Below are 25,351 nucleotides of genomic sequence, written 5' to 3' on the forward strand. Positions count from 1 at the left end.
ATGAATTATGAAAAACTAAAAAATAAATATTTTTAATATAAAATTTAGAACTAACGAGTAACTGCATTACAAATAATTATTAAAACTAAAGCATATCTCAATATCACAAATAAAAAATATAATATGTCAAAGAAAATAAACCACAACAACTAATAAGTTTATATACCTAGGGTTTGAAGGTATGTTAGTAAAATATCATTTAATTAAACGGGTCAAACGGGTTCCATGTAATAGACACTAACCCAACCCGTTTATTAAATGGGTTAGTCGTGTTACTCCGAATATGACACAAATCCATTAAGGCTCAACCCATAATCTACTAATTTCGTGTTGTGTTGGGTTTGCGGATCGTGTCAATTTTGCCACCCCTGACCAAGCAAAATGTATCATTGTATTTCGGTTGCTTTAACTCTATATAAATGCATATGACTTTATTTTTGGAAAATAATAAAAATCTTTTGCTAAAGATATTTATTTATATATTATTTTTATTAACTTATAATTTAAATGTTCCTAAAATTAATGACTTATATGTGATTAAAAAAAAAAAAAAAAGCCAATATTAAAAGGAAAATAATGGAGACAACAATAAATTAAAGAGCATGTATACTTTTTTTTTTTTTTTTTTTTTAATGAAAGGGTGTCATCACCTAAAATTTACTCAATATTTAAAATTTTTAACATTAGTTAGAGGGGGAGGGAGCCTTTTTGGAAAATCGAGGGAGGCCATTGCCCCCCTAGGCCCCCTCCCTCTGCCTATAGGGATGAGGATTGGGCAAGATTTTTTTCTCACACCTAGGGGCCATCCCCCTCCCTCCCTCTACCTATAGTACAAACCACAGATAAACGTTTGGTAAAAATATGAAAATATGCGTTTTTTTATTTTTAAAGCTACATTAAGCATTTGGATAAGCTGTTTTAAAAATGGCTGTTTGGAATGTAAATTCCAAAAAAAGGACTTGACTATTTTGTTAAGGTTATTTTGTCATTTTTCCTTTAATCAGTTTTTTTTTTTTAATTTTTATTGAAAATATGTAATTAAGCCTGACAATTATATTAAGGAATAATTACACTTTACCCACCTGTGGTTTGCCTCTAATTTTATTTGCCTACCCGTGGTTTCAATTTTGACACTTTACCCACCTGTGATTTCCTCCGTTAAGGCTCTGTTACCCACCTCTGTTAAAAAGAAGGTTAAATATGTATTTTTGCACAATTTTTATGTCTCTCTCCTCCCAAAACATAAAACACATAAAAATTCAAGAGAAAACAAGATCAAAATGTGCTATTGGTAAAAAATATTATCCAATTTCTTAGAACTTCAACTTGTATTTGAACTTATCATCTTAACCACAAATAAACTAATTATACATCTGAAAGCATGACAAAGCCGTATGAGAAAAATTAGATAAAAATTAAAACTCCTAATCTAACTCAACAACGTTCAAATAAATCAAATCAAATCTCCTGCTCCTTATGTCCAAAAACTAAAAACCCAAAAAAGTAGAAAACCCAGAAAAGTTCAAAAAAATTGAAACTCCTCATGTCCAAAAACTAGAAACCCAGAAAAGTTTAAACTTTTCTAAGCTGAGTTGAACTTGTTCACCGCACAATCGAAATCATTAGAAACATAAACCACACTCATCCAGAGGTACCGATACGAAGTAATAGTCTCCAACGCATAAACTACAACACGCGTGAAGTAAATGTAGCAAATCACAACAATGTAGTACTGCCTAAACAGAGTCAATTTCATCAAATTCACTGCGGCTTTCCCGTCAGTCCTAGCGGCTTCTCTGAGATTCTTAATCGACCAAACGATAGGGAACAAAACCTCACAGAAACACACCACATCGACGAGCAAGAAGATCTGTTTCCACGTAACCCAATCTTGCACGAGCGGACCACTCTCATCGATCGCGACCTGAGCTATATTCGCCACAACCTGTAAAGGAATCACAATCATCAAAACCTTCTTCTCCTTATCTTGCAAATACGGCTTCAAAAACGACCATCCAGTTCCGATCAAAACGATTAGCGTGTAATTATTTGAACGTTTTTGGACATGTTGTTCAGTTTCTCAGTTCCGATCAAAACGCTCTCATCGATCCCAACACGTTCCACCCAGAGAAATAAATACGTTGGAGAGGGGAAAAGAGCGTGATTCCTTTCAAGAAACTGAAGATATAAAACAACACGTCCCAACCATGAGCGTTACCAGTGCGCTTGATGTACAATTTGTCTTCGGCTTCACAGAGAAGATTCAGAGCTTTGAGAATCAGAGCTGAGTTGGAAGAAATGTATTGTGAATGATACGATTTGAATTTATGGCGGTATTTTGATATGTTTAAACTTTTCTGGGTTTCTAGTTTTTGGACATGAGGAGTTTCAATTTTTATTGTTTGAATTTTTCTGGGTTTTCTATTTTTCTAGATTTTTAGTTTTTGGACATGAGGAGCAGGAGATTTGATTTGATTTATTTGAACGTAGTTGAGTTAGATTAGGAGTTTTTAATTTTTATCTAATTTTTCTCATATGGCTTTATCATGCTTTTAGATGTATAATTAGTTTATTTGTGGTTGGGATGATAAGTTCAAATACAAGTTGAAGTTCTAAGAAATTGCATAATATTTTTTTACCAATAGCACATTTTGATCTTGTTTTCTCTTAAATTTTTATGTGTTTTATGTTTTGGGAGGAGAGAGACATAAAAATTGTGCAAAAATACATATTTAACCTTCTTTTTAACAGAGGTGGGTAACAGAGCCTTAACGGAGGAAATCACAGGTGGGTAAAGTGTCAAAATTGAAACCACGGGTAGGCAAATCAAATTAGAGGCAAACCACAGGTGGGTAAAGTGTAATTATCCCTTAATAATAATAACAATAATGATGTTGTCGTTGTTGGAATCATGGAGAGAAATTTATATAATTTAAAATTGAAAAAAAAAAAAAAACCATCAAGAGGAAGATATTAAAATGATTAGGAAAATAATTATATTAAAATAATTACTAAAAAAAATAAGTAGAGCTAATTGGTATAACTCAAGGGAATCAAACAAGTATTAAAGTAAATTTAAGATCATGAAATAAGTAGAGCTCATCAAAGTCATTGACAAAGAGTTGAGACTTGAAAGTGGAGGTAGATAATGTTGTCATTAAGTCATCCATTTTTTTTTTTAAGATAAACAAGTTTTGGCCCCAAGGAAGAGGAACAATAGTGACCTCCACTTCATGAGGCAAAGGCCCCTAACTAATTATGCTGCTCCTTCGGGTTGTTATTAAGTTATCCGTATAGTTTCAAAAAAGTGAGTATTCAAGGTTGTCATTTTTTTTTTTATCAAGCTCATCAAAGAATCTATACTTCTACCAATAATGGTAAAGGTTTTTTCCCAAAATCTCTTAGCAGCAATGAGCCAATAAACGATCATTGTTGATAAATATCTGATACTATTTAACTAATGTACAGAATATATAGTTTATTAGTATATATATTTTTGATAACCAGTATATATATATACTATTGTACTTTTTTTTTTTTTTTTTATAGTTAAAGAGTAGTGCTATAACACAGTTAAAGGGAATAAAAAATACACCATCTATAGGCCACGTGAGTGACATGACCATTTGGATGGGTAAAAAGTGAACTTGAAAACTTGTCTTTCTCACTTCCCATCTCTGACCGCAAGTTTCAAAATTTTGCATTGAGATTCACAGCCGGATAAAACAAAGAAAAGAAAAAGTGGGGGAGAAGGAACTTGCTAGAAGTAAAAGAAGGAGAAGAAGTTCATGAGGTAGCATTAGGGAAATGAGAAGAAGCAGCAGCTTGATTGATCTGCAACGACAGGTGAATTTTTTTTTCAAAGATTCACAAAAGCCTCAACTGCTTTTTCGATTTTTATTCTTCTTCAAAGACCTTCAATTTCTTAGAAATCCGGTATCGAAAATTCGATATTCGCTCCTGTATTGCTGGAATGACTCCGGTAAGGCCGATTTTAAAACCGGAACGAAATACTAGTGTTCCTGTACCAGCCAAGGTTCTGGTGCGGTATTCATGGAGGAGGGATAAAGTTCGTATTTCTTATCGTATTTGCGCTATTTTTATTTTTTGAAGAAAAAAATAGCGGTTAGCCCATTTGCGTCTTTGAAAAAGTAAATCTTTACAGTGTTTTGTAAACGTGAAAAATCTGAATTTTGAAAACGCAAACGTTCTGATTTTGTGAAGCCAAACGATTTGGCAAATCACGTTTTGTCTAAAATGCGCGTTAAGGTTTTGTAAACAGCCTATCCAAACGGGCTCTAATTATTTGTTTGTAATGGGAATTTTCCTTGTACAACACGTTCATTTATTAGGAAGAGTTTTTGTTTGGAGTTTTGTTAGACGTGGGGTAGGAATTTGTGAGCAATGGCTAAACTCCCAAAAATAAAAATAAATATATATATATATATATATTATATATATTTTAAGAAACGGTTGAGGAATTTGGGTTTGTCTTAGACTCTAGTGGGAAATTATAGGAAATTTATATAATTGATTTTTTGTTTTTGAATTTTATTGAATTACAATTTCAACCTCATTTTTAAAATAATTTTTCAATTTGAATTTGAATTTGAATTTGAATTTTTCACTTTTCGTGTAACCTCATTTTTCAATTTGAATTTTTAAAATAATTGATGATGCTTTTTTTTTTTGAGTTTAATGTCATAATTTTTCAATTTGAATATGTCGATTATTAGTGAGGTTACACGAAAAGTGATCTTTAAGAAGCTAAAATTTAAGATTTTGAAAATGAGTAAACTGTTGGATTTAGTGTGTGCTAATTTTTAGAGGGAAAAAAAATCAAATGTGTGTGAGATATATTTAAATTGAGAGTGTTCTAATTTTTAGGATAAAAAATTCTTGGATAGTTTTTCATTTTGTTGAATTACAATTTTAACCCTATTATTTTATTTTTTAAGAATAAAGATTATCTAAACAAATTAGGGGTATTTTTGACATTTTCTAAAGTCATAACTAATTTTTTGAATTTTCTTAATATATAAAGATACTATTAATAACAGGATTTCCTATTTGGGTTTCATCATTTTGCATACTAAAATATCCTTACACAAATTCTTAATCTCCTTAAAATACTCCTATCATTTAGTTAAATAATTTTAAATTTAAAAACATAAACTGGTTAAAAAAATTAATTAACTATTTTTTAAAAAGTTCATAAGTTTTCGGCCTTTTCCTTTCTCCTCTCCAATCTAAATTACCATCTACTCTCACATAAAGAAAGATCTTAAAAATTAGGATATTATCTCTATCTCACTTTTAAACATTATGACACTAAACCCAAAATAAAAAATAAGAACAGTTTCATCACAAACGTGAAGCACGTGTAGTGAGGCTAGTATAGAGATAATATTGTAGACGACTAAATTTCTAGTTTGAAATAAATCATACAAGTAAAATAGATTCACAAATATGAATTTGTATTGATCAATGTGTGGTACAATTCTCTAAAATTATATAAAGAGTGATCCTCTTATTCACCTCCTAGAAAGACTTATTGATTGGAATTGTGGTATTGTGATTTTGACTCGAACACCATATATCTTTCGATTTGGCTGAAGGATGGATTGAAGACCCTTTAAATAGAATTACAACGAATCTCTAGCTATAAGCTTGTTAGAAATTCTTTGTTCTTCGCATGTTCTTCGTCTTCGAAAGTTTTTGGTGGAAGTTCTTTAGAGCTTTTTGGGGCTTGAATTCATAGAGGTCGCTAATTTATGGTTTCTTGAAGTTTCTGAAGGTTTTTGGGCTTGGTTCCAGCAAACTTTAAGATCTAGGTAGGTAGTTTGGATGATTCTACTTTGAATGTTCGTCATATTTGAGGTTGAGTTTTGAGGTTCTTGAAAGCTTTAAGGCTTGATTCCTATAGAGCTTCTGTACTTCAGAGTGCTTCTGAATCTTCTTTGATGCTGCTTAAAGTGTAGATGTCTAGGTTAGGTATGGCAATGGGGTAGGGCGGGTCTACCAGATGGGGTCTTCACCCTTGCCCCACAAGATTTTGTTTACCCCATCCCTGTCCCACCCTGCATGATAAAGAAAATTTTCTTGCCCCATCCCTGCCCCTTAGGACCCTAAAATCCCCGCCCCCACCCGTAAAACTTTACTTCTTGTTAATTTGCCCACAACTATTACAATTTTTTTTTTATAAAACATGTTTCATTAATAAAAATATACTTGAAATTACAAATAAATTTATCGCATCAAATCAAACCAATTTTTAGCAAAAACTGAATAATTTTATTAAAGTGTTTAATAAAACAATACCACAAAAAAAAAAAAAAAAAAAAAAAAATCTCATAATACAAAATCAATGATTCAATAGTATATAAATTTGTTTATAATAAAGACAAAAGAAAATGTTAAAATTGGTACCTTATTTCCAACCTTGATAGAGAAAAAAAGAGGCAAAAAGCCTTGTTGGGTAAAATAAAATAAGCTGATGATATGTTTATTTAAATAGAAGGGTTTTAGGGTATAAAAAATTTACAATTTAACCCTTATCAATGCGGAGTGGGGCGAGTTGAGTCTAAAAAGTCTAAACCCATCCTCACCCTGCCCCGTGGTGTGGGGCTAAAATCTCGTCACATCCCCGCCCCCCCGCCTTTGCAGGGCAGGGAAACCTGCGTGGGGTGAAGCAGGAAGGGGCAAGGCAGGGCAAAATTGTCATCCCTTGTCTTGGTGTGTAAAAACGCCTTAGGAAGGCTTCTATTTATAGGATTTTGGGGGTGGGTGAGCAACTCATCGCGGAGTCTAATTGGTGACACATGTCACAGCCTGATTGGAGGAGCTAAGACTTTTCCTCCAAGACACATGACATTGTTTGATTAGCCAAAAGTCTTAATTTTCAAGGTGACACATGTCAGCACTCTATTGGACTACTTATGACATTGCTTACACATGCCGATGTGTGATTGGCATTTTGCATGCTTTTTATGTTTTTATTTTAGTGACAATTGGCAAATCTCTATTGGTTTATAAATGGTGATATTAGAAACTAATAGTAGTATGTGGTGCTTTATAATTGGTCATACGTCATGTGAATTTGATAGTATGATATGTCAACTTGTGATAGGTCAGGAATTTTCTCTCTTTACAAATATTATTTAACCCTTATTAATATGAAATTTAATTTTGCAGGGTCAAATACGCCTGCAAAACCACAAAGGGGTGGGAATTGGGGCAAGGTTATTTGCCCGAGTTTAAACAAAACCATGCAATCCCTAATGTGAAAGGATGACAATGGAACGTAAAGGTGAGCACCTGGATTTGAAATTACGGAAAATTATACAAGGGACTATAATTTTCCGTAATTTCAACCAGTTTTCTCATTTGTAGTAAAAATTGGTTAAAGTCGGTGCTCAAATTTTGAATTAAAAAGAAAACTAATTTTACTTTAAAAATGTTATGTCAAGCGGAGCCAAGATTTCAATAAAGTGAGAACAAAATTAAAAAAGAAACAATTGAAGTACAAAATATTTTGAGAAGCATTATTACTTCATAGAGAGGGAAAAAAAAAGTGATGAATTAATATTTAATTGTTAGAAATGAAACTACGTTGCTAGGATTTCGTTTCTCAAAAAATAAATAAATAAAACATTGCTTGGATTTCATCATATTTACATCAGCATTACTCTATAATTGGAAATACCTTGACTGAAATTAGCTAAAACATCACATATGTCTTACGTCTTATGCAGCTGTAAAATTTATATACTAAGGGAGAAATGGTTCATATAGATGATGTACCATATACCTCACCTCATGGTCAAAGTGTTTCGGACACCACGCTTGTGTATTTTTTAACTTTCCTTTTGTAGGTATACATCAACCTTACAAACAACTAGCTCATCATTATTCCTATATATATATATATATATATTAAAAAAAAAAAAAAAAAAAAAAACTAGCTTATCATTATCACTTTCATATATAAATTCAACCAGTTTTTTCATTTGTAGTAGAAATTGGTTAAAGCTAGCGCTCAAAATTTGAAGTGAAAGAAAATTGATTTTACCGGAAAATATTGTGACAAGCTGAACCAAGATTTCAATCAAGTGAGAAAAAAAAAAAAAAAAAAGAGCAACAATTGAAGTAATTAAAAAATATATTTTGATAATCACTGTACACCCTTTATGTAATAGTCACTGTATAAGTGTTTATAGAGTGTGGGAGGAAACAAGAGCCAGGTTTAAGTCTCCAAGAGAGGGTTTCACACATATATACACATAAATTATGCTAAAATAGAATCTCTATCTTGTGTATATATATATATATATATTTAACAAGAATTAATTTAATGAAAATAAATAAATTAATGATGAAGAAATATTTAATTGCTTGTTAGGATTAAAACTAAATATTAAGGATGCCATCATTTTTGCTTCAGCATTACTCTATGAATGAAATTGACTATTACTTTCCTTAAAAAAAAAAAAAAAAAAAAAACCATTGACTATTATTTATTAATTAATTAATTTATTTTTTTGAAAGAGGAATATTCATTCAATTAAAGAAATGAAAGATCATGATACAAAGCATCCATTGCTAGTGGGGGAGAGTCCTCCATCCGATACAAATCCTCGTCTAAAGTATTTCTAGCATATTGGGCCAAAGCATGTGCTACTTGATTCCCGTCCCTACTAATACTGTAAACACTAAGCCATTGCATTCCCTGCATCAAGTGACGAATATCATCAACAACATTACCAAATAGTGAAGTGTTTTCCACTGAAAAAGAGATGGCCTGAATAACATTGTTCTTGTCACCCTCAATAATCATCCTTGAAAATCTAGCATCCACTACAAATTCTATGGCTCTTCGGCAAGCAAGTAATTCTGCTTCATCACTTGTGCGCACCTTCGGACCACTAGCAGTCATAGCAGCCATAACCTCTCCCTTTTCATTTCGAATAATTGCACCATACCTTGACTTGCCTGAATCCGAAAATATTGTTGCATCAAAGTTAAGTTTATACGCCTCTAGTGGTGGTGGTTGCCATATATCTCCGCTTGGTTCCTGCCTCATCTGAGCATTTAGCTAGGTTTGGGCACGTTTGAAGTCTTCAATATACTCCTTTGCTCTTTTATTCAAACTACTCAGAATCTTCATTTTTCCTCCATGTAGCAAGCTGTTACGTTAGTTCCAAATAATCCACGCTTGGGTCCAGAATAATTCAAACTCTTCTAAAGTCAGGTGCTCCATGAATTCCTCCATTAGGTGCAACATATTAGACTGTCTGTGCTACCCCTTTTGCAGTTTTCGAGTACTTCTAGCCCAAATATCCTAGGCCACTACACAATCCCATAGTGCATGAATGATGGACTCCGTTTCCCTTGTACAAATCGAGCATTTGTCATCATTAATTACCCTCCTTCTTGTCAGATTCGTTGCTGTTGGTAGGATTCATGGCAAGCTTTCCATGCAAATACTTTGATTTTGTTTGGGAGCCGAAGCTTTCATATTGCAACCCATACATTTTTTGCAGCATAGCCCCTAGATGTTCCAACCCAATTCTCATCAATTAAGAGCCTCCTAGCCACATGATAAGCAGACTTAATAGTTAATAAACCCCTTGAAATATACAGCCAGAATACCGTATCAGATACATTTCTTCGGCTCAATGGAGTTTGGCATATTGCTTCAGATTCTTCCTTGTGTAATATAGCCATAATGTCCTCATATTTCCATGTATTCAACTCTAGATTAATCACATCAAACACCATCAAATCACCCCAATTTTCTTGAACCGAATTTAAGACTTTGTTTGTTGGGAAATTAGGCAACCACCGATCCTTCAAGGCATTGATTGAAGTTCCATTACCAACCCTCCAACAATGGCCAGATTGAAGGATAGGTTGTGCTGCCATCAAACTCCTCCACACATATGAGTAATTATGTGATTCTTTAGCTTTAAGGAATGTTGATCTCGAAAGGTATCTTGCTTTAAAACATTGATAGAGCAGTGATTATCGATTCGTTGCCTTGAACAATCCTCCAACCTTGCTTGGCCAGCATAGCTAGATTAAAAGCTCTCAAATCTCGAAAACACATTCCTCCTTCTTTCTTTGAATCAGTTTGCTTATCCTAACTCTTCCAATGAATTTTTCATTCACTGTCGAATTGACCCCACCAAAATTTTGCACACAATGCATCCAATTCAACACATAATTTCAAAGGGATTTGAAATACACTTATAGTGTATGTGGGTGTGGACTATGCCACAGCCTGAGGATTTCTTTACCAGCTCTAGACAACAACATGCCCTTCCATCCTTGGGGCTTCTTCCAGATTCTATCTTTCAAGTATGAGAAAGTGTTATACTTGGCCCTCCCAATCGAAGTTGGTAGACCAAGATAATTTTCAAACCGATCTACCTCTTTTACTCCAAAATCTCCAAAATCTAGCCTTTTTGCCTTTCTGAAGTATTACTGCTAAAGTAAGCTGAGGACTTTCCCAAATTAATACTTTGCCCAGAAGCTCTTGCATAGGTTTGGAGGATCTCTGCTATAGTTTCTCCTTCAGCCTGAGTTGCCTGACAAAACAACAATGAGTCATCTGCAAACATAAGGTTAGTAACCTTTGGTGCCCCTCTACAAATGGAAACTCCCTTGATCCTCCCTTCTAATTCCACTTTTTTTAACAGGGCAATAAGGCCTTCTGCACACAAGAGGAATAAGTATGGTGATATCAAATCTCCCTGGTGAATTCCTCTAGATGGATGGATCATGCCATAAGATTTCCCATTCATTAGAATAGAAAAAGATGGTGTTGTAACACAGCTCATCACCCTTTCTATCCAACCAGCTGGGAACCCCATCTTCTCCGTAATACTTTGAAGAAATTGTCATTCAAGCCGATCATAGGCCTTGTTGATATCAAGCTTCAGTGCCAAGAGCCCCTTCTTCCCCTTTTTTCTAGAATGCATGGTATGAAGTGTCTCATAGGCCACCAACACATTATTAGTGATCAATCCCCTGGTACAAAAGCACTTTGAATGGGTGAAATAATCTAAGGTAGTACCTGTTTCAATCTGTTTGCCAAGACCTTGGAAATAATTTTGTAAATAACATTGCACAAACTTATAGGTCTAAACTCAGACATTCTCTCCAGATTTTTAACTTTTGGAATGAGCACAATGTTTTTATGATTAATATCAGGTAACATGTTACCATTATTTAAAAAATCTAAAATAGCTAAAACAATAGAATCACCCACTACATGCCAGAATTTTTGATAGAAAATGACATTTGTACCATCAGGTCCTGGAGCTTTTGTTAGTCCCATTTGAAATAAGGCCACCTTCACTTCTTCAACAGTAAATTCAATGGACAGAAATTCCCGCATATCATCAGTCACCATACTCTCCACTGCATTCAAGCACTCCTCCATCTGATCTCCCACTCATGCATGAAAAAGGTTATCAAAGTAGTCTGAAGCTACCTCAACCACCTCCTCCAACTTCTCCACCCACTGCCCTTTTGAATTCCAGATACCTCTTATATAATTTTTCCTTCTTTTTTGCGTTGCTTTGGCATGAAAAAAATTTAGTATTCTTATCCCCATGTTTTAGCCAATTTATTCTAGATCATTAGGCCTAATATATTTCTTGCTTTTGTAGAAGTTCATCCATCCTTTTGCTCAAACTCAAAAATTCGGCTTTAAAAGCTTTAGTAAGTTCGGCCTCATTCAACCTGTCTAGCTACTTCTGAATTTCCTTGATGGTTGTGGTATCCAGATTAGTTATTGGAGAACCCTAAGCCATAATTAAGGTCCACTCCACAAGCCTTTATTTTTTCCTGTACTACTGCCAAACCGACCCTATCCTCTCCTGCCTTCCCCCAAGCCTCCTAAATAACATCTGCACATTCAAACCAAAGCAGCCATGATTCCTCAAACTTGAAGCTTCTAAGGGTGGCTCTCCACCCTCGCCGATCCATGGTCATTGCTTTTCTCATCACTGCTCAATTTTCCTTTCTTAAAGGTCTGCTCTTCAATCTGCCCTCCCTATGCTTCACGTGATTCTCTCTTGCCCAAGCCAGGTAGTGTGATAGCCTTGGTGAAGCCTCCTAAGCCAAGTCCATTCTGTTAATACGGGTCTAGGTTCCTTTGGGCTTATTATTGTTAGGCCCAATCATATATGGGCTTGAAGAAGACATATCCAGGTCATGACTTTGGCATTCTAGGGGTATAGCATCCACTTGTCCCTCATTAGTTTTAGAAGTAAATAATACGTTATCAAGATCTTTATTTAAACCCGTTGAATCACGGACTCATGCTTATCAATGTTGCTAGCTAGGGTTTCCAAGACCAACCACACGAATACATCTTTTCTTTTCTTTTTTCTTTTTTATTGAGAAATAATTATAACATGCTGCTAACTCTGCAGTTCGAACTCTTTCCCCCTTAGACCCCCAAGCAATTTATGCATAGGGAGGTACTAATTCAACTACAAAGCCTTTGGCCATCACGACTACATAATCAAACTATTATTTCTCCAAAATAAAAATCTAATGATATAAAACGAGAGTTTCTTGGTAAACAACAATTTTTTTTTTTTTTTTTTGAGAAGGAAAAAAAATATAACATAATGCGTTAAAACCTAGTACAAAACAAACGTATACCTTCTTTAAAATATTTTGTTTCTTCGATAATTTAACATACATGTGCTACAGTTACGTTCTACTATCAAATATTCAAATTGTTTTAAGGTTCTTCCTCTTTATAGCGCTGATAATCACAAAAATACAATATTTTCTTCTGTAATATAAGTTGACTTTTGAAAGATTAATATAATCGATTAAAAAGTTTAGAGGGAAAATATTGATTAAATATGGTCATGATCAGCAATGACCTATGAGTATTAATTTATGTTGATGGGCAATTATTTATTTATTTATTGGGTAGTTGGGGGCTGGGGTAGTGGGGAGAAGTGGAGAACTTTACCTCTCAACTTAATATAATAATTTATTCGCAAACCAATGTAGAATCTCAAATAACATTAACAGATCTTTATAGTAAGAAAATTACAAATATTATAAAATCACCTTATCCGATATGTGCAAGCGCCATATTAAAAAACATAATTTTTTTTGGCAGCATATTAAAATATAGGATCTTTCATCTACATGCTAACCATAAAATATTATAACTTAAATATGTTAGAGATATGATGGTCCAATAGATCCAAAACTACTATAGGCCAAGGAAATTTTAAAATACGGAAATCAATCCTATGTTTAATCTGTAATTAATCTAATATTTTCTAGTATACAAACTCTATATATGAGTTCATTCTCAAGGGTGTTTGTACCTCGGTAAGTTTTTCTATAAGGATTTTTACTTCGTGTATAAATATGGTCTCTTTGTGTAATTCTAATTGTAGTTGTGTTCGTTCTTCATGATTATATATATCTATATATTGGAGAAAATGGGCAAATGCCCTTTTCGCGCAAACAAAGCAGCATTTTGCCCCATTTTCCAAACTAATTAGGGAAATGCTCCTCTTTTGAAACTCGATTTTCTCATAATCGAGTTATGCCCTATAGTGACGTTGTAAGGATGTATAGTTCCAAAACGCCACTATAGTTCCTTAAAACATTACTATAGGCCCCTTAAAATGCCATTATAAGACTCCAGATTTTTTTTTTTAAACTCGATTTTTAGAAAATTGAGTTACAAAAGAGTGATACTTTTCTAATTAGTTTAGGAAAATGGGCAAAATGCCACTTTGTTTGCACAAAAAGGGCATTTGCCCATTTTGGCCTCTATATATTATTTAATTCTTTTTTTACTCTTGTGATTGTAAACCATCTTGACTTAGAATTGAATCAGTCCAATCCAAATTTGGTACTTCTAGTCAATGCGATCTAAATCAGTATTTTAATCCTTTCGGATTGACATCTTCACTTTAATTGTTATAACGTAACAACTTTCTAGGAACAAGAGATAATAGACCAATATTCAGAACCTTTGGCATTTGTCTATCTCTTGTCACCCTACAACACTACATGTCAAAGACTCAAAGTTTAGTTTTTTATGCGAATTTATGAATATGTGGCATGCGTATAATGTGGACCTTGAAATTCGGGGAGTGCTTCATGGTGGGTGATTTAGAATCTAAGTAGTATTAATTTGGTCTTGTTTTTTGGTTTACTGGCTTAGTCGTGTAACCCTAAACTTTGTATCCAAATTAATTAATTAATTAATTAAATTTGCCACTAATAGAGTTATGCTATTGATGATAATTGCTATCATAGTCGGTTTATAACTACACTATTGCGCAGTATTGGTGTGATAATCATCCACAAGTACAAAATTCTTACGAGGTGGGAGAGAAAAAAAGGTCAAAACTCAAGTCTTCAAGTGGTAGCTTTATATACATATACGTTTAGATTATATTATAGTGAAATTTATATATAGTATATATATATATATATATAAAGAAAAAGGTTTACGATTACATTATGTACAGTTAATTAAGACTTAAAACAATAATTTATTATCATTGTAAGGTTTTCTACAAGAGTTTTGACTTCACGATTGTGGTTTGTGTTTGTTCTTTGTGACTGAAATCCCCAAGCCCGACCAACACAATACCTGCTACAGCATAACCACCACCAGAACAACAACAATTCAACTACCCATCTTATAACAAATTCGTATTCCCTAACATTTCAATGCCAACTGTTTCTTGGTTTCTTCAGAGGTAATTTTTGAGCTCAATAAACACAATATGGGTATTCTATTGTATTAATTTGAAAGGGTTTTGTTGAGGTTTTGTATTGATTGGATTCTAGGAAATTCATTGCTTGGAGTCAAGATAAAAAGTTTTGCTCTTTTGAAAAATAGGGATAAAATTTTAAAAGGGTTTTGCAGTTGGGTTTTTGGGTTTTGAACATATTTATGCAATGAGAATATGATATTGACTGGGAATTTGATTTGATTTTCACCCAAACCATGAAACCTAGAAAAAAAAAAAAAAGAAGAGATGAAAATACAAATTGAGTCTCATATCAATTTAGAGAGGAAGCATACAATGATAAAAAATGCAAGGTCCATTACATCCTTTGCACATAAAGCTATCAGTATCAAAACTAATGATCTAAAAAAAAAAAAAATCTAGAGAGTGAAACGAGAGTGAAAAGAGCAAAATGCAAAGGAATGGTAGTGTAGTAAGAGCAAAATGCAAGAAAGCTTAAAGCTAATAAGTTGTACAGAGTGTATGGAAAGAGGATTTTGGTGTTTTAGAGAGAGAGAGAGAGAGAGAGTGAGAGTCAAGGAGAAAAGAGAGAAGAAAGGAAACAAATGAGAGACACATAAAAGGTTATTAAAAAGACAGTTCTACCATACTTTTTAAGGGTAATATGTAATGGAAGCTAACGAAAACCAATCTTATTTAAGTAAAGTGATACTTTTCAAATCAAAGATAAACAATATTAAATCAAGCCTAATTAGAAATGGGTAAAATGTAATTAATCTTATACTCAAAATCGGTTAAATGTTAACCACATTTTCACTTTTTTCGCAATATTTTACTTATTGGAGTTTGATCTAGGCTCTTTAATAGTCATTTTAATGGGAATAAACTCTTGTCAACTCCAAGTTGACTATTGTCAAACTTGATAAATGTGTTTGAAAGTATAAATCTGATGCAAACTAATAGAATTTGGGGGGTATGTGAAATTTTGAGTTCGTTTGACCATCAGTCTACTTGGGCAAAGTTTGGTCAACAAAGGACAATTGGCCATTTTGTCTATAAATCTTCAAAATTAGATAAATTGGCACATACGGGTCCAAAACCACCTTCACCGGGCTTGTTATTGCTTGAAAAGTTGTCAGTGGCAATAGCAATGGAAGCTAGGCCGAAAAAGGGAGCTCCGGGCTGCACTTTGGCCCTTAATGTTTTGGTCTACAATTACATTATTCTCCATTTTCTCTGCTAAGAGCAAAATGGGCTTCACATTATAACATGAAATTAGAATATGGAAACTCTTTACAATTTTTTTTTTTTTTTGATAGGGAAACTCTTTTCAATTGAATGCACGTTAGAGAACCTAAGGTACAAACTAATTATGCCATTTAACCATCAGCAGATGTTCTTTCCATGAAAAAATTTTTTTTTTCCTTCCCTAACCTAATAAACTTTAGTCTCAAATATGATTTTAAAGAATTCAAATCTTTCATTTAAAACCTCAAATTTTCTCAATCGTAACAAAAATCCCCTGCCATCCATTTTTCTAACAACCTTTAAACAAACGTTAGCCAAAGTGGGGTGTTTCAATGTAGAATTTGACACCTTAAGCCCTATATAAAGTCATTATTTATTTACTCTAGTGGTGGGGAAGAGCCAATCACCGCTTCACTTCAATCTTATGAAACCGCCAAAAAAAAAAACCACTTACCAAGAGTTTATTTAAAAGGCCGTGTTATTGTTAACGAGTATCCTCAAGGCAATAGTTAATAAATCATTTAAGGAAAATTTTTATATCATTTTTATTTGAAATTGAAAAAGCTAGTAAAACATTAATTAATTTTTTTTTTCTTTTCCCATACAAACTTTCTTAAAATAGTTTATTAACAAATACTCTTAGAGCATTAGTTAATTTTTCCCTTGTTTGAAAAGACGAAAGCCACCTCTTTTAAATTTTATTAATGAAATTTTAAAATTTCACTTTACATATTGCAGGACTATTTAAAGGCTTTAAAAAACTTATTTTTCAAATAAAAATATTCCTAAATGTAATTGATACTCTAATTTGACTAAAAAAATCCTTTAAAACACCTAAAATTTAAAATTACTTAAAATTTAGAAAATTGCATATCATAAAAATTAAACCCCATATCTTGTTGCACATCAGCCCACAGTTTAAATCCAACCCGACCCAGCTGCCGGTCCGCCTTTGTTTAATTGGACCACTTGATTTGTCTTTAGGTATAGGTAAGTACAGGCTCCATTTTTTATCTGTTTCGACCCATATGTAGCGCTCATACAAGTACAGAGTTTGGTTCAAAACAGCTCTTGACTAAATTGTAATTGTAAACCGAGTTGGGCTTTAAGTCTGGTGCACCACTGAAACCTAGGCCATCCCATGGGCCGGTGCAGAAGTCTTCATCATCTTCTCTGGGTAATCATGAAGTTCAATCCCCCAACTCAGTTCTCCAGATAACTTTCTGGGTTTTCTTCATTCTCATCTCTTAATACTAGATTTCCTGAATCTAAAAGCTGTACCATTGGATTTAAGGCCTCCTTTGTTGAATTCGCCAACCAAGCATCTGTCCTATTCTGGCTGTGAAGCATAGACGGCTCACGGCTCCACATTGAAGTCAGGACTACCTGATCTGGAAAAAAAATTATTATTATTATACATGATTTTTAAAAATTTTATGATTTTTTAGCCTTAAAAAAAATTTATGACCACCCTAATTTTTTTTAAGCACAACATAATTATACTTTGGACAAAGTTTGGTAACAAACTTAATTATAGACTAAGGATATAACTCCACTCATAAATTTTTTTAATGGAGGTAAATTTTAACAAATCCACTATTAGCTTTAATTATTTTCTTATATCATTCATGTTTGCAAAATTTCAAGAAAATAAAAAAAATTAATAGTTATATCATCAATCAAATGTTTAAATTTCGAGTATTTGTAATCTAAACTTATACATTAAAATAAGTTTATAGATTAAATAGTAAATAATATCCAATTGACATAAAATTTGACATATATTTTAAGAACATATAAAACATATAATTTAACGGTTAGATTTTTAAAACATATAGCTATGTTAATCTGTTTAGTGAGATTTGTAGCTTTAGACTATAACTAAGTTTGTAGCCAAATTTTGATCTCCTTAACAATATGTTTGGCCCTTACAAATTAAAAGAAAAGTCTAAGAAAAATTTTATTTAACTAAAATTTTGAAAGAGATATAGTTTGCAACATTAATAATAAATTATTATGCAATAGTTTCAAAATAAGAAAAGTCTTAGAAGAAAATTGTTAGACTTTATATATTTGTGTGTATATGTTGCTTTTTTTTTTTAGTTGTCAATATATGAAGTTATATTTTTATTAGATTTTGTATAATTTAAGGTTTCTAATAACTTGAAAAAATTTCTGGATTCACCACTGCCGAGAAGGAGCAGACTACCTGAACTGTTTACCATCAACACGCAGTCTTTAATTGCATTGACTCCGTTTGCAACCCAAATAACCGTTTTAACTGGGATATTGTTATACCTTATTCCCAAGTAATGATTATTGAGATTACCAGGATTGAAGAACCCCAGGGCAAAGCTTCCATCATTAGAAACCAAGGTCCTGCCATGACTGAGGGACTGGGATTTAGTAATGCTGTATGTGGCATCCGAGAATACAAATAAAAGAAGCAAACTGGATCCCAGAAACACAAAAGCATAGACATCCATTGCTTTCTGTTAGAGCTCTTAGCCAACATGTTAAGTATAAGTGGAAAACTGGATTTCTTCAGAATGACTAGAGACATTAACGTGAAATATCATGCATTGACTCAAGCAAGTCGTTATTTCTTTATGCAGAAGTCATATTTTCGTAGTTTACCTTGGTCCTACTATTTTTGCACTAGTATGTGAAACAGGGATAATAATTTTTGACCATCCAACTTTAACCCGCCCCACCCGGCTTTGCCCCGCCCTCGTGCGGGTTTTCCCTGCCCCATAAGGTGGTGGGACAAGTAGTGGCAGAGCCAAAAAAGTCTCTCAAGGGGGGTCAAGCTAAATGTATAATTATATTTCGGTTGCTTTAACTCTTTATATAAATGCATATGACTTTATTTTTGCAAAATAATAAAAATCTTTTGCTAAAGATATTTATTTATATATTGTTATTAACTTATACTTTAAATACTTCTAAAATTAATAACTTATATATGACAAAAAGTCAATATTAAAAAAAAAAAAAATGAGACAACAATAAATTAAAGAGCATGTATACTTTTTTTTTTTTTAATGAAAGGGGGTCATCACCTAAAATTTACTCAATATTTTCAAATTTTAACATTAATTAGAGGAGAGGACATTTTTTGGAAAATTCAAGGGGGCCATGGCCCCCCTAGCCCCCCTCCTTGTGCCTATGGGGACAAGGATTGGGCAAGATTTTTTCCTCACACCCTGGGGTGAGATGGGGATGGCTTCATCTTTTTAGCCTCACCTAACTCTATTAGTGTTAAAGATTTATTTATTATTTTTTTTTTGTATTACTAAGTATTTAAATGCATAAATGTTAAGACTTTATATTTTATTGTGATAATGTCTTGATAAAAAAAATTAAAAAAAAATACTTAAAAAATACTAGCCTCATCACAAGCACTTCGCATGTGTGATTAGGCTTTTTTTTTTTTTTTCTTTTTCTTTTTTAGTGTCATAGTATTTCATTTATCTCAATTTGAGATTTACACATTTGTACACACGAACTTGTGATTTCAATGCTATTTTGGTGTTCAGTTTTTTGTTAACACTACTTTTATACAAAAAAGAAAAAGAAAAAGAAAAAGTAGCTGCTTGAAACAATTTTTATTTTCTACACTTTTCTCTCTTTTTCTCTATTCTATTTATTTATTTTTTTTTTTTTTGAAAACTTCTCTATTCTATTTATAAACCACACGCAAAGTAATTTTTATTTTGGACAAAGAAAAGACATTCATCAAAGTGATAAAAGGCATTACAAACATATATGAAGAGAAAACAGTTCAAACGTCAAAATAAATAAATAAATACAAAATTTAAAAAAAAAAAAAAGGGAAAAGGGAGTACATTAAAATTAACTTCTTCTTTTTTTCCCCTTAGTGCCGCACAAAACTTTCTGGCTCTTCTATTCAATTAAACCACAAACATTGCATTATACAAAGAGTAGCCGCTTGAGACAGTTCATATTTCAATTAGGAATAGTAATCCTTGGGAAGAGATTGTAGTTTGTGATAGGAAGGGTGGGAATATTAATTATTTGTTTGCAATGAGAAGTTTCCTTGTACACCACATTCATCTATTGGAAAGAGTGGAATTTCGGTCTGTCTAATTCTCTATTCTATTTATAAACCACACGCAAAGTAATTTTTATTTTGGACAAAGAAAAGACATTCATCAAAGTGATAAAAGGCATTACAAACATATATGAAGAGAAAACAGTTCAAACGTCAAAATAAATAAATAAATACAAAATTAAAAAAAAGGGAAAAGGGAGTACATTAAAATTAACTTCTTCTTTTTTTCCCCTTAGTGCCGCACAAAACTTTCTGGCTCTTCTATTCAATTAAACCACAAACATTGCATTATACAAAGAGTAGCCGCTTGAGACAGTTCATATTTCAATTAGGAATAGTAATCCTTGGGAAGAGATTGTAGTTTGTGATAGGAAGGGTGGGAATATTAATTATTTGTTTGCAATGAGAAGTTTCCTTGTACACCACATTCATCTATTGGAAAGAGTGGAATTTCGGTCTGTCTACGACTCTAGTGGGAAATTATAGGAAATTTATTTAATAGTTTTTTCGTTTTTGAATTTTATTGAATTACAATTTTAATCTCATTTTTAAATAATTTTTCAATTTGAATTTGTCTATTGTTACTTATTAGTGAGGTTACATGGGAAAAGATTTTTAAGAAGCTAAAATTTAGGATTTTGAAAAAGAGTAAACTATTGGGTTTAGTGTGAGCTAATTTCTATAAAAAAAAATAAAAAAATAAAAAAAAGTCTCCATTATTTTTTTTAATTTGGTTAAATTACAATTTTAACCCTATTTTTTCTTTTTTAGGAATAATGATTATCTAATTATATTAGATGCATTTTTGACATTTTTTGAAAGCATAATTAACTTTCTAAATCCTCTTAAAATATAGAAACTAGCCTCATTACACATGTTGATGATGCTCTTTTTTTCTTTTTCTTTTTTGAGTTTAATGTTGTAATTTTTCAATTTGAATTTGTCTATTATTAGTAAGTTACACGAGAAGAGATTTTTAAGAAACTAAAATTTATGATTTTGAAAAGGAGTAAACTGCTGAGTTTAGTGTGTGCTAATTTTTAGGAAAAAAAATGTATAAAATATGTGTGAGATATATTTAAATAAAAAGTATGTGCTAATTTTTAGGAAAAAAAAATTTCTCGAGTAGTTTTTCATTTTTGAATTTTTTTGAATTACAATTTTAATCCTTTTTTTTTTAATAAGGATTATCTAATTAGATTAGGGGCATTTTTGACATTTTCTAAAGTCATAACTAATTTTCTGAATTCACTTAATATATAGAGATATTATTTATAATAGGATTCCCTATTTTGGTTTCATCATTTTGCATACTAAAATATCCTTACACAAATTCTTAAACTCTCTAAAATACTTCTATCATTTAGTTAAATAATTTTAAATTTAAAAACACAAACTTGTTAAAAAAATTATTTAACTATTTTTTAAAAAGTTCATAAGTTTTAGGTTTTTTTCGTTTTCTTCTCCAATCTAAATTACCATCTACTATAACGTATAGAAAGATCTTAAAAAATAAGATATTATCACTATCTCATTTTTAAACATTATTCCACATTACCTTATCTCTTTCTTTAAAAAAAAATTAAAAAAAAAAAAAAAACAACTCACATCTCTATCTCACTTTTAAACATTATGACACTAAACCCAAAATAAAAAATAAAAAGAGTTTCATGTAATGAGGCTAGTATAGAGAAAATATTGTTGACAACTAAATTTCTACATTGAAATAAATCATACAAGTAAAATAGTTTCACAAATATGTATTTGTATTAATCAATGTGTGGTACAATTCTTTGAAATTACAAAAGAGTGATCCTCTAATTCGATCTCCTTGAAAGACTAATTGATTGGAATTGTGGTAATGTGATTTTGACTCGAACACCAAATAACTTTTGATTTGGCTCAAGGATGGATCAAAGACCCTTGAAATAGAATTACAACGAATCTCTAGCTATAAGGTTGTTAGAAATTCTTTGTTCATTATGTGTTCTTCATGTACTTCACGTGTTCTTTGTCTTCAAAAGTTTGTGGTGGAAGTTCTTTGGAGCTTTTTGGGGCTTGAATCCAACAAACTTTAAGATCTAGGCATGTAGTTTGGATGATTTTGCTTCAAATGTTCTTCGTATTTAAGGTTGAAGTTCTTGAAGTCTTCGAGGCTTGATTCCTGCAGAGCTTCTATACTTCAAAGTGCTTCTGAATCTTCTTTGATGCTGCTTGAAGTGTAGATGTCTTAGTGTGTAGAAATGACATAGGAAGACTTCTATTTATAAGAGTTTGGGGGTGGGTGAGCGACACATGGTGGAGTCTATGTGATGACACATGTCACCGCCTGATTGGAGGTGCTTTAAGACTTTCCCTCCAAAACACATGACACACATGACACTATTTGATTGGCTGAAATGTCTTCATTTTCAAGGTGACACATGATTGGATTGCTTATGTCATTTCTTACATAGGCCGATGTGTGATTAGCATTTTATTTCATTGACACTTGGCAAATCTCTATTGGTTTCTAATTGGTGATAGTAGAAACTAGTAGCAGTACATGGCGCTTGTAATTGGCCATACATTGTGGATTTGGTAATATGATGTGTCAGCTTGTGATAGGTCAAAAATTTTCTCTCTCTACAAATATTATTTAGCTCTTATTAATATGAAATAAAATTTTATAGGGTGAAATATGCCTACAAAATCTCAAGGGGTGGGATGAGCACCTAGATTTGAAATTACAAAAAATTATACAAGGGACTATAATGATTGCGTGGTGGGATTCATTATTATGTGAAGTCAGTATGCCATTGTTTTACACTAACAAAAGAAAGTTGTATATGTTCACAATATCGTGTTATCTTAACTAAGTTATGTTAAGTATTTGCCAAATAAATAGTCAAAGTCTTTAACCCACACCCAACAATAAATAATACCAAACTGCAGTGACAATAAAACCCAGCCCTTACTTGAGATGTAAATTTGTTAAGAGGAAGGAGTAGTGACAAAGAGAGGCAATGTGGTGTGAGATCAATGTGGTGTGATAAGCGTGGGTGTTATGGGTGAGTGAGCAGTGAGGTAGTAAGGAGTGTTAGAGACAGTGAGGAGTGTTATGGGTAAGTGTGCAGTGAGGTAGTGAGGACTGAGTGTTAGAGGTAGTGTGAGGTTTGTGCTTTTTATATTTAGGTTGACGTAAATTGAGTCTTAAAGAGTGATTTTGCTTTTTAAAACTCGAGTCTATTAAAAAAAAAAAAAAACTCACGTCTCTATCTCACTTTTAAACATTATGACACTAAACCCAAAATAAAAAATAAAAAGAGTTTCATGTAATGAGGCTAGTATAGAGAAAATATTGTAGACAACTAAATTTCTACATTGAAATAAATCATACAAGTAAAATAGTTTCACAAATATGTATTTGTATTAATCAATGTGTGGTACAATTCTTTGAAATTACAAAAGAGTGATCCTCTAATTCGATCTCCTTGAAAGACTAATTGATTGGAATTGTGGTAATGTGATTTTGACTCGAACACCAAATAACTTTCGATTTGGCTAAAGGATGGATCAAAGACCCTTGAAATAGAATTCCAACGAATCTCTAGCTATAAGGTTGTTAGAAATTCTTTGTTCATTATGTGTTCTTCATGTACTTCGCGTGTTCTTTGTCTTCAAAAGTTTGTGGTGGAAGTTCTTTGGAGCTTTTTGGGGCTTGAATCCAGCAAACTTTAAGATCTAGGCATGTAGTTTGGATGATTTTGCTTCAAATGTTCTTCGTATTTAAGGTTGAAGTTCTTGAAGTCTTTGAGGCTAGATTCCTGCAGAGCTTCTATACTTCAAAGTGCTTCTGAATCTTCTTTGATGCTGCTTGAAGTGTAGATGTCTTAGTGTGTAGAAATGACATAGGAAGACTTCTATTTATAAGAGTTTGGGGGTGGGTGAGCAACACATGGTGGAGTCTATGTGATGACACATGTCACCGCCTGATTGGAGGTGCTTTAAGACTTTCCCTCCAAAACACATGACACTATTTGATTGGCTGAAATGTCTTCATTTTCAAGGTGACACATGATTGGATTGCTTATGTCATTTCTTATACAGGCCGATGTGTGATTAGCATTTTATTTCATTGACACTTGGCAAATCTCTATTGGTTTCTAATTGGTGATAGTAGAAACTAGTAGCAGTACATGGCGCTTGTAATTGGCCATACATTGTGGATTTGGTAATATAATGTGTCAGCTTGTGATAGGTCAAAAAATTTCTCTCTCTACAAATATTATTTAGCTCTTATTAATATGAAATAAAATTTTACAGGGTGAAATATGCCTACAAAATCTCAAGCGGTGGGATGAGCACCTAGATTTGAAATTACAAAAAATTATACAAGGGACTGTAATGATTGCGTGGTGGGATTCATTATTATGTGAAGTCAGTATGTCATTGTTTTACACTAACAAAACAAAGTTGTATATGTTCACAATATCATGTTATCTTAACTAAGTTATGTTAAGTATCTACCAAATAAATAGTCAAAGTCTTTAACCCACACCCAACAATAAATAATACCAAACTGCAGTAACAATAAATAATACCAAACTGCAGTGACAATAAAACCCAGCCCTTACTTGAGATGTAAATTTGTTAAGAGGAAGGAGTAGTGACAAAGAGAGGCAATGTGGTGTGAGATCAATGTGGTGTGATAAGCGTGGGTGTTATGGGTGAGTGAGCAGTGAGGTAGTAAGGAGTGTTAGAGACAGTGAGGAGTGCTATGGGTAAGTGTGCAGTGAGGTAGTGAGGACTGAGTGTTAGAGGTAGTGTGAGGTTTGTGCTTTTTATATTTAGGTTGACGTAAATTGAGTCTTAAAGAGTGATTTTGCTTTTTAAAACTCGAGTCTATAAGACTCGAGATCCATGCAGCATTAAACTTCCACATCAACAAGTGGAACTCGCGTCTTTGAGTCTTGATATTTAGATGGAAATCGATCCTTTAAAACTCAAGATGTTATTTTGCAATTTTGTTTCTAAATCATGTCAACTTATTATATTGTTGACGTAAATGCACTTTTGGTCCTTACATTTTGAGTCATTTCTCGATTTGGTCTCTAAACTGATTTTGCTCATAGGTCAGTCCCTGACTTTTTTAAATCGTTTTTAAAATGGTCCCTTCTATCAACCTAGTTACAGAAAAAGATGAGGTAGCAAACGGCGTGTCCTACTTGTTGACATGGCGTTGACGTGGATATTAAAATATTATTAAAAAACTTATTTAGCATTTTTGAAA

General features: G+C 32.5%; 2 protein-coding genes across 2 annotated transcripts; both read right to left on the reverse strand.

Annotated features, from left to right (window-relative positions):
* Positions 1 to 1,582: 1,582 nt before the first annotated feature.
* Positions 1,583 to 1,966, reverse strand: LOC112030797 (protein CANDIDATE G-PROTEIN COUPLED RECEPTOR 7). Its single transcript, XM_065778669.1, has one exon. The coding sequence runs from the start codon at positions 1,964 to 1,966 to the stop codon at positions 1,583 to 1,585; it is 384 nt and encodes a 127-aa protein (XP_065634741.1).
* A 6,597-nt stretch (positions 1,967 to 8,563) lies between these two features.
* Positions 8,564 to 9,082, reverse strand: LOC112030796 (uncharacterized). The gene has a single exon (XM_024063461.2). The coding sequence runs from the start codon at positions 9,080 to 9,082 to the stop codon at positions 8,564 to 8,566; it is 519 nt and encodes a 172-aa protein (XP_023919229.2).
* Positions 9,083 to 25,351: the final 16,269 nt, after the last annotated feature.

This window comes from Quercus suber, unplaced genomic scaffold (assembly GCF_002906115.3).
Source record: "Quercus suber isolate HL8 unplaced genomic scaffold, Cork oak 2.0 scaffold_188, whole genome shotgun sequence".
Classification (NCBI taxonomy): Eukaryota; Viridiplantae; Streptophyta; class Magnoliopsida; order Fagales; family Fagaceae; genus Quercus; species Quercus suber.

Coding starts and splice junctions, on each gene's coding strand:
- LOC112030797 (XM_065778669.1), bottom strand. CDS start 1,966: ATGATTGTGATTCCTTTACAGGTTGTGGCGAATATAGCTCAGGTCGCG.
- LOC112030796 (XM_024063461.2), bottom strand. CDS start 9,082: ATGAGGCAGGAACCAAGCGGAGATATATGGCAACCACCACCACTAGAG.